Source organism: Helianthus annuus, chromosome 2 (genome assembly GCF_002127325.2).
Source record: "Helianthus annuus cultivar XRQ/B chromosome 2, HanXRQr2.0-SUNRISE, whole genome shotgun sequence".
Classification (NCBI taxonomy): domain Eukaryota; kingdom Viridiplantae; phylum Streptophyta; class Magnoliopsida; order Asterales; family Asteraceae; genus Helianthus; species Helianthus annuus.
In genome coordinates, this window is record NC_035434.2 from 36,238,520 (window position 1) to 36,249,822 (window position 11,303).

An 11,303-nucleotide genomic window follows, 5' to 3' on the forward strand; every position below is an offset into this window, starting at 1 on the left:
TATGCTATAATATATATATATATATCATATTCATATATATATATATATATATATATATATATATATATATGTGTGTGTGTGTGTGTGTGTGTGTGTGTGTGTGTGTGGGAACATAATGCAATACAAATTTTATAGTAATAATAGAATGTTAATATTAATATTTTAGTATTATTAAATGCAATTCGGATATGATACCTTGTAAACATCATGATATAAATAATATGTATTATACCTAGATAATTTCCTATCATTTAAATTCCCAGGGTACGTAAATATGATAGGCTATAAAAAGGGAATATATTTATAATATAATATTTAAATCTGTATCTTTATATTTATGTAAATACAACTTGAAATAAATTATAATAATATTATGATATTGATATTAATATCTTAGCAAAAATATAAAATAACACCTTTAGGTACGGTATCACAGAAATATCATAATATAAAATATTATCCAATGAAAGAAAGATATTTTACTCTATTTAAGGACGTGTATTTAGCATAGTTTTGATAACACATATATTTATATTAATTTTAATATAATGTTTTAGCATTGTTTAGATATCATAATTAAAATATTTTGTCAATCACTTTATAATTCTTTATCGTATTATTAAGATTATTCATCAAAATTTGATAAATTTAGTAATATTCAGAAATTATGTGTATAGTCAATATTAATGATAATTAGCGTGCTAGAATTTTTTTTAATAAATAAACGCTCTCTAAAAAAAGTCTTTAATATGTACTGTTATTATTTATCGTCATTATTATTATAATACAATATTATTAAGTTCTGTTTTAAATTAAAACTAATAATAATAATAATAATATTTTGAAAAAAAATAAAATAATTGGTTCTTGAATAAAGCTATGTTAAAAGAATTTTGGAAAACAAAAAATTCTTAATTCATTTATACAAATAATAAATAAGAATTATTGTACTTCGTAATTCATAGTTGACAATTTTAAAACTTAAGCACATATATATATCTACAGTTGAAGATATAAAATATTTTATAAGACAATATTTATGAAGCAGGAATATGTATAACAACATGGTACTGTATAATTAAATGATTTTAATACATAATACCTATATATCAACAGGAAATAACTTAAACCTATTTTTTTAAATTATATGTAAGTCAGATGTATATATGTTTTATATCAATATTACAAATGACATCTCATCCATAAAGTAAAATATGTACAAAAGATATTTAGCACGATATAACTATATGGTTTGAAATATATGTATATATATACATCTCGAGATGAAACAAATTTTATCATTTGATAAAGTTTAATTCTTAAGCTATATTTAAGTCATATTTATATATATTTTTATATGAGAATGATATTTCAATCAAATTTAAAAATGCTAGACTTTGTATTACCCATTATAATTCTTTAATAAATAGATATAATAAATTAAGATAAAGTTCTAAAAAAATGTTATAACCAAAATTGAGTCAACCTGCCAAGATATGTCTATTATTTTTATTCCTTTTGATGAATTCCCTTTTTCAAGAATATTATCTTCAATAAATTTGATAGAAATTTATTCGGTTAATATCAATGAATAAACAAAGTCATGTATATAAACAGTTATGAAATTGGATTCTTATAAATTGATGTTATTTATATATTATAAGAAATTTTAAAATTTTATATTTATACACAAGACACAATTTTCTTGATAATATATACAATATAAGAATCAAATGCCTTCTTTAGAAGGACAAGCTTTTATCAGAAGAAGCAAACCTACGTGTTTACTTAAAGATCTATCTTAATACCCAACATTAATTCAAAGGAGACCTTAAGCATATATGTATTAGCACCACCTCTTGAAAAACAATAAATGGGTCAATGACAGAAAATCTCATAATTTCATATAAAGCTTTTATCTTTACCTATCCAGCCAAAAGCCCTGGAAATATAATTAAATTAAGACAATATATAAAGGCTAACATATATAAGATATGCATTTCCCTTATAATTTGATAACATATATAGTAAAAGAAAATGTTAAAATATAACATGTATATGTTACCTTAATTATCATCGCATAATACTAATAGCTATGATTATAATGATGATATGCCTGTATAATTGCCTAGTTCTGCGATAATTATATCCGCACATGTTTGTAATTCAGATTTCAAAGGAAATAGCATGTGATCAAGAAATTTAGGCTAATAATGAAAACTCTTTGGATAGAAATACTATAGAAAATATAATAAATCAAGGAATATCAAATGCCATACCTTCGATCATTGAAGCTATTAAAATTTCTGTGCCTATAAACGAAGATCGTACTATACACTTTAGGCATACTCACCACTTTAAACCTAACCCTAGTTCCAAGGGAAGTCATGATATTCGTATCAAAACTTCACCTTCCAAACGAAAGAAAACCACAACCTATGGATACTCCTATAAGGAATTCCGCTCCGACAAATCATGTAAAGACCAAGAAATGGAGCCAGCAATCGCGCAACCCATCTGCAACAACAAAAAACATTCAAGAAAATGCCATTCTAAGAAGACACTTCGCTATAATTTCTGCAAAAAGGCTGGACATGCAGAGGAAGAATGTAGAAGGAAAAATAATGTATGTTACCAATGCGGAGACCCAGGCCACATCCGTCCATACTGCCCGAAACTATCTAAGGCACCCGACAACAAGGATCGAAACCCTGATGAAGCTAAGGAGAACGCATAAAAATTTATAACACCCGAGCCAACAACAACTTTTAAAATAAAGCATCCTTACGTTTTGTCTGCACTTATTAGTTGACTTTTGATTCCGATTAAAACTTCATCAATAAAAGGTGTTTGTTTTTCTTTATTAGAACCAACTCTCATTTGTCTCGTCTCTTGATAAATTCTTATGTCATACATGCATTTCCTGTTATACATGTGAATTCACTTAAAAAAAAATCACCTACTCATGAGTTTTAATAAATATTTTCGTTATACTCATTTTGATAAATTTTCCCCTCTGATTTTAAAATGTTGTCTTTTGATAATCGAGTCAACCGATTTATTGGAAAACTCCTCTTCTTTTCAGAGTTACCAGATTTTCATTAAAACCATTTCTTGTCAATACATATATCCCTTGTTGGAATATGTCCAAACCAAGCTCAATTGTTTCAATTCAAAATCCCATATGATGAATTAAGATCATCATATTCGAGGTAATCTCATTATCTGAATTTCGATGTATTATTTGTTAAAACACGACACCTTGCGGTGGCGATTTCTTTGAAAGTTGGACTCATTTCATTTTCACACCCGAGGTACGATTTTATCATTTTCCTAAACCAGTCTTAATACAATTTCGTATTAAGATAAAAGTACCTAAATTTTATTCCAATGTGCCTCCAACATTTCTTTCATCTTTGAGTTAATCCTGCAATATTCATTTCTTCTTTCATTGAACATCCTATCTTTTGAATATCCAGATTCATTTCATTTGAAACTTCAGTTAATTTCGAAAACGGTGAATTTATTCGGTCACCGTAATCCTTGAATTCTTTCAGTCACTACAACACCTTGCGGTGTCTGTATAAATTTGTAGCCTGTGCTAATAGTAAACCTTAATCATACATCATTCGTTTGACTCATCATTCAAGTAGTCTTGATACAATTATGTATTAAGACCATAATACACTAAATTCTATTGTATTATCCAGTGTATCCTTGACATTTAAATAAACGTCACTGATTCTGGTTTGATTATTGACAAATCGTTTTTTCATACTTCTATTTCCAAATGAGATTATTGACTCAGAGTCTTCCTCTATTGACAATCAAAGTAAGTCCTCTTTCGGCACTGAATACTATTGTTTCAAAAAAGTCATTGCATTTCAAATTATATGCCTATCAAATCTCTCTTTTAAATTGTGAAACTTAGTCACCTTGATGATGGTATCATTTCATCTCATTTAGTTAACATCAATTCCTGAAACTAAGTTATGAGACCATTAAATTCAAATTATCCTATGATATCTTTATATTCATCTTTGATTCTATCCCAGACACCTTGATAACCAACTAAAAGACATGACGTAACCCCAAGAAGATATCGTAGCCCAAATCTCGAAGACGAGATTTAAAACAACGTGGGGAGGATGTAATATTCCCAAAATTTTAAATTTAAAATAAAGTTATTACATGAATAGGTCAAGGGAAAGTTGAACGATAGAAATATGAGGTATTTTGGTAAACGTATGAATCGTCTAATAATTATAATAATAAAAATACATTATATTTGAACCTACTCCGTTTTTAATGAAACTTGGTTCAAAATGTAGATAAGATTATTCTCGTTCTAATGACATATTCATTATTTTATAAAACATCATATTTTAGAAGTTATACGCGCCAAATAAGTGAAGCAGTTAAATTAATTATAATGTATATATATATATATATATATATTAATAAAATAATGTTCAACTTAAAATGATTATGAAAACTTACGTATGCATGTAAGTTACTACAAGTTGACAACTTATGGACACGTGGTCAAATCCTTAACTTTTAAGAATTCAAATCTTAGTGTATATAAATAGACTAACATTCTAAGATTTCGAGCTGCACTTTCTTTCACCTCCTAGCCATATCCTTATCTTTTTATTTCATCCATTTTCTTTAGTTATTCACCCCTAAATCCTACAAAGCCCTGCCCCGTTTAAAGTATTGTAACCCCTGATCACTGATACCCTGTCCGATTGATCTAGGGCCTCGTAACGTATGTTAAGGCTCTGCCTAAATTCGTTGGGGTTCTCTCTCGTGACGTAGGGATAAAATTGAATTGGTTTACTATACTTAATGTGAATACATTATATATTTTACTAAATAATCCAGGAGTTACACCAAGATATATTAACCCTCCTTAAAATATTTTAGACACCCCCAATTGTCCTAAAATACACCCCGTATATGAAAACCGGCTCCAAAATCCCTTAACCTCATTAAATAACAAATAAAAACAATAAAATAGGTCTGTCGCGGGGCGCGACAGATTCCTTGTGATTCTACGCGGGCCGCGAGCGAGAAGATAAGTGGCGCAGCCCGGAGCCACCACGTCGCATAACATGCGTCAACCTCACCCGATGACTCAGCACACCGATTGCCGCCTTAGGGGCCCTCGCGGGGCTCGAAAGCCATTTGTTTGGCTTTCGCGGGGCGCGACAAAGTGCTGTATCAGCACTATAAATAGCTTCGCTCGGATTCATTTGGAATTCGTTCAAATCTCGATGTCCTCTCTAAATTTCTGAATATGTGACGTAGTATCGGGCATTATACCCCCTAATTAGCGAAGCTCTGCCTCGTTGTAATTATTTTAACCCCCGGTTACGTAATAGATACGCTGCCCGATTGATCTAGTGCTCCGTAATGGCTGTCGGGGTTCTGCCCGACGTAGTAGTTGGTGTTCTATCTCGGGGAGGGTATAACTAATGTAAATTGGGTTCTTATATTAACATGTGTGCATTGTTTAATTAATAGATTATAACCAGGAAGTCACAAAGGAAAGACCTATAATAGCAATGTGAGTAATCTCCTTTTTGCAAACTGTTTTTACAAAACCTTACACGATTAATTATATATTAAATAGTTATTGAGTATTTGTAAGGATAAAATTATCGTCGGTATGTTGGGATTTTGTATACAAAATTTGTTACTACCTTGCGAGTAGTAACATGACCACAAGTCGGGTTGACAGTACCATGGGTGGTAATTAGTATGACTTGGAAACAAATGTAATTGCGTGAACGCCCTCAATACTGTACAATGTTTTTACTAAGCTTGATTAAACTGGGATTCACTCACCAGTATTTCTTGCTGATAAAATGTGTTAAACACGTGTTTCAGGTAACTTAGTGTAAAGCCAAGAAAAGCCAGCTAGAGAGCACTGAAAGCTTAGAAAAGTGGCAATAAAAGTTACCTAATTAAAAAGGAGAATCATTTTTAATAATTGGGGTTATTCCCTATAAATGTATCAAAATGAAAATTCGGGTTTTGTCCCACTTATAAATGTATTATCAGAGAAACTTGGATTTTATCCCATTTCTTTATTTTAAATATTTTTGGTGTTTAACTTTGATAAAATATTTCCTAACCACAGTCCTGATGAAATTTTCCGCTGCCAAATTGATAAACACCGATATCACTAAAACTGGCCGCGACCACCAGTTCCCGGGTTGATAGGGGACGGGGGTTGCGACAGAAGGTGGTATCAGAGCTATGCCACTGGTTTAAGCCCTTTAGGTGTTCTTCCAATACCTAAACCCTTAACCATTTGTGTTAGGAAATAAATATCTTATGTGTTATCAGGTGAACATAAAATCTTAATATGTTTATTATGATTTTTATGTTATTTCACGAATCTTAAATTCCCAATATGTGTTACCCATATCCGTATCTTACACTTATGCTATAATATATATATATATATATATATATATATATATATATATATATATATATATATATATATATATATATATATATATAAATGGTATATATTAATAATATCATGTCTTAGTAAATTTCGTGATATCTTATATATCTATCATATCCATATACACACACACACAGACACACACACACACATATATATATATATAGGGGAAGGTTCAAATGAAAACCACTAGTTATTGTGAAAACTCGAAAACTAATTAAAAAAAAGCCAAAAAACATACAAAAATTTTTTTTTTTAATTTTTTTTTTTGCAATCAAAATTTCGCAGGTTTGTTAATATAAAAAAAAATTTTCAAAAAAAAAAAAAATTTTTTTTTGTGTAGTGCACATGTGTAATACTGCACATATGTATGTGTACTACACATGTGTATTATTACACATGTGCACTACACAAATTTTTTTTTTTTTGAAAAAAAGTTTTTTTTTATATATAAAAACTAGCGATTTTTATAAAAAAAATTGAAAAAAAAAATTTTTTTTGTGTGTTTTTTAGTTAGTTTTCGAGTTTTCACAATAAAAGTGGTTTTCATTTGAACCATCCCCTATATATATATATATATATATGTGTGTGTGTGTGTGTGTGTGTGTGTGGGAACATAATGCAATACAAAATTTATAGTAATAATAGAATGTTAATATTAATATTTTAGTATTAATAAATGCAATTCGGATATGATACCTTGTAAACATCATAATATAAATAATATGTATTATACCTAGATAATTTCCTATCATTTAAATTCTCAGGGTACGTAAATATAATAGGCTATAAAAAGGGAATATATTTATAATATAGTATTTAAATCTGTATCTTCATATTTATGTAAATACAACTTGAAATAAATTATTATAATATTATGATATTGATATTAATATCTTAGCCAAAGATGTAAAATAACACCTTTAGGTACGGTATCACTGAAATATCATAATATAAAATATTATCAATGAAAGCAAGATATTTTAGTCTATTTAAGGATGTGTATTTAGCAAAGTTTTGATAACACATATATTTATATTAATTTTAATATAATGTTTTAGCATTGTTTAGATATGATAATTAAAATATTTTGTCAATCACTTTATAATTCTTTATCGTATTATTAAGATTATTCATCAAAATTTGATAAATTAAGTAATATTCAGAAATTATGTGTATAGTCAATATTAATGATAATTAGCATGCTAGAATTTTTTTTTTAAAAAAAATAAACACTCTCTAAAAAAAGTCTTTAATATGTACTGTTATTATTTATCGTAGTTATTATTATAATACAATATTATTAAGTTCTGTTTTAAACTAAAACTAATAATAATAATAGTAATAATATTTTGAAAAAAATAAAATAATTGGTTCTTGAATAAAGCTATGTTAAAAGAATTTTGGAAAACAAAAAATTCTTAATTCAGTTATACAAATAATAAACAAGAATTATTGTAGTTCGTAATTCATGGATGACAATTTTAAAACTTAACCACATATATATATATATATATATCTACAATTGAAGATATAAAATATTTTATAAGACAGTATTTATGAAGCAGGAATATGTATAACAACTTGGTACTGTACAATTAAATGATTTTAATACATAATACCTATATATTAACAGGAAATAACTTAAACCTACTTTTTTTTAAATTATATGTAAGTCAGATGTATATATGTTTTATATCAATATTACAAAAGACATCTCATCCATAAAGTAAAATATGTACAAAAGATATTTAGCATGATATAACTATATGGTTTAAAATATATGTATATATATACATCTCGAGAAGAAACAAATTTTATCATTTGATAAAGTTTAATTCTTTAGCTTTATTTAAGTCATATGTATATATATTTTGATATGAGAATGATATTTCAATCAAATTTAAAAATGCTAGAGTTTGTATTACCCATTATAATTCTTTAATAAATAGATATAATAAATTAAGATAAAGTTCTAAAAAAATGTTATAACCAAAATTGAGTCAACCTGCCAAGATATCTCTATTATTTTTATTCCTTTTGATGAATTCCCTTTTTTCTAGAATATTATCTTCAATAAATTTGATAGAAATTTATTCGGTTAATATCAATGAATAAACAAAGTCATGTATATAACCAGTTATGAAATTGGATTCTTATAAATTGATGTTATATATATATATTATAAGAAATTTTAAAATTTTATATTTATACACAAGACACAATTTTCTTGATAATATATACAATATAAGAATCAAATGCCTTCTGTACAAGGACAAACTTTTATCAGAAGAAGCAAACCCACGTGTTTACTTAAAGATCTATCTTAATACCTGTTTTGGTCAAAAATTACCGAAGCAATTAAGTGATCAAATTAGTTAAGTGAGGTAGTGTGCTAAGAGAATGTGTTAAAAAATATGTCAATTGAGTTATTAGCAAAAACAGTTTCAGGATACGGCTCAGGATATAGAGTCGTATCTGGGATCAAACAATGAGCAAAAAAGTAAAGTAAATGACACGAGATGTACGAGGAAAGCCCTTGATCAATCTAGATCGCCGGCATAAAACCTCGGGAGCTGACAATCGCAGCTGCCTTGTTCTTCTATTGCTTCAAATATCAGGATACAGTGCAGGATGTGGTGCGGATTGACTAAGTGTTACAACGAAATTTGAATACAAGTGTGTTGTTTGCAATGAGCAAGAAAGTGAAAGTATGCGAGAGTGTTAGTGGAGATTGTGTGCCTTAAACTGATCCGCCCCCATCTATTTATAGTAAAGATAAAACAACAAACTATCCTAGACTTCCGGGATCCACCGAATATTCCTTCATCGAACGTTGTAGACCTGGTCTTTCGGACTCAACGTCTCTCCTTCAACAAACTCGTCCGAGTCCTTAGGAGAAGAAGTCCTCTTGACCGTTAGCAAGTCTCAGCCTTTAACCTGCACGTGGTTAATTAATAAACCTCAGGATATCGCCCAAGATGTTAGCAATATCCTCTTCCAGCATCCTGGTCACAAATAAACAAACAAAGGCAGGATATTGGTCAGGATATGTATGCTTAGAAAATGAGCCATAACAATTGTCCCCAAATATATCGGTTGGTATACCAATACAACGGATATATTTCAAAAATCTTATCCCATAACTCAAGGCATTTAAAACGAAGCGACAGTCAAGATCACATCGTAACTTCCAACGCGTTTTTTACTCAATGGAGATCCACGATGCCCCTATATCTTCTCTTTTCTTGTTTGAAAAGCAGATATCTTCAACAGAACCCTCAGGTAATTTCTCCATTTCTGATTTTCTTCCTGTCAATTTACTCCACCTTACTTGCAATGGAAGCTGAGACCTTCACCCAGCAAAATCTCCTTAAAAATCCCGAAAAGGAGATCTGTGCTTTTCACAACGCAGACATTGCAGCTTTAAGAGCTTCCGACGCTTTCCCTGATAACACGGTCTTCAGACCATTCGATCGGTCAATCCGATCGGATGTTTCTTCCACTGAATGGGTTTGTTTTCCAGCATATCCCTTTTCACTAGGTCTTCGATACCCTTTTCCTGAATTCATGATGCAATTCTTTCGAACCACCGGCATCTCTTTTGCCCAAACCATGCCCATGGTTTGGAGAGTACTAATTGTACTTAACCAAATCAAACATCTCCATTGTTCCGACCTTTGCATCGAGGATTTGCCTATTGCTATCGCCTCCGATCCCACGGCTCTAGCCGATTCTTGCTCTTCTCGACATCCAGCAAACCCTTGATTCTCAAGGCCACCAAAAACGAAGACGGATGGCAGCGTAAATTTTTCTTTGTCAAACGAGACTCCATTGCTGAGGGTGCCAGCCTTCCGGTGGAGTGGTTAACCACCGGTAGGATCATAAATATCCTCATAGACCATTTGATTGTTATCTTGTATTAATACTCTTCTTTTTGATCTTTATGTAGTGAACTTCAAGGAAGTTGCTCCCCCTACCGCTGAGTCAGAAGAGAGAATCAATACTGTTTACCAGTTACCTGCAATAGACAGGACTTTCACCACACACGTCCCGAGTTCCAGCCAATACTCATCATCCGAGATGTCTGGTAAGAATTTCTTTCAAAATAATTAGTCGCAATAGTATAATGATAAGATAAAGAGTAAAACTTTTCCCTTTGTGCAGCACCAGCTAAGATCCCTGAAGTCTTTGATCTTGACGAATTGGACAGCTATTCTGACCAGATCCAGGTCAAGAAAGAACCTAGCCCCAAGACCACAGCTACATCCAAACCCAGCATCTCCAAAGCCATCATCATTCCTAAACCTTCACCGGCTACCAAACCCCGGAGTTCAAGTTCCCGCAAAAGGAAAGAACCTGATTCCCCTGTCATTTCTGACACATTTCCTTACGAGAAGCACGGGTTCATTGAAGCTAGCGGGTTTATGACTTCTTTTCTTAACCAGGTCAGTATTCTCATATCATATCCTGCAATTTACATTATTATCAAAGATTTATCAATATTAATACCTATCGTCTTACCTTTGTAGGGTCTTGAGCGCTTGGTTAACTTATATCAAGAATCCTGCTAGCTCAACAAGACACTTGAATCTAAACTAAAGGAAGCAGAAATCACAATCTCCGACCAAGGTATGATTGCGGCCGCCAAATCTCGTCATTACGGGGAGAAATACAAAGCTATGACCCAAGAACACCAAGTTGCTCTCAACCAAGCTACTCTTCAAGCCCAGGCCGATCTGGAAGCCGCCCATGTGCAGCATGAACGGGATATGGTCAGCTACCGGGAAAGCCTCAAAAGTTCCGTCGTCATTTCTCT

At 30.7% G+C, this 11,303-nt stretch overlaps 1 protein-coding gene across 1 annotated transcript; it reads left to right on the forward strand.

The window, feature by feature from the left end:
* Positions 1-9,696: 9,696 nt before the first annotated feature.
* On the forward strand, positions 9,697-11,058 carry LOC118484752. The gene is made up of 4 exons (XM_035980715.1): positions 9,697-9,769; positions 10,437-10,574; positions 10,652-10,932; positions 11,017-11,058. Exons 1-4 carry the CDS (start codon positions 9,697-9,699, stop codon positions 11,056-11,058), a joined length of 534 nt encoding a protein of 177 aa, XP_035836608.1.
* Positions 11,059-11,303: the final 245 nt, after the last annotated feature.

What these genes read in the sequence shown, in the direction of transcription:
- LOC118484752 (XM_035980715.1), top strand. Translation starts at nt 9,697, where the DNA reads ATGGAGATCCACGATGCCCCTATATCTTCTCTTTTCTTGTTTGAAAAG. An exon ending in ATCTTCAACAGAACCCTCAG is followed by an intron (nt 9,770 to 10,436) that starts GTAATTTCTCCA and finishes ATCTTTATGTAG; the next exon opens with TGAACTTCAAGGAAGTTGCT. An exon ending in TGACTTCTTTTCTTAACCAG is followed by an intron (nt 10,933 to 11,016) that starts GTCAGTATTCTC and finishes TTACCTTTGTAG; the next exon opens with GGTCTTGAGCGCTTGGTTAA.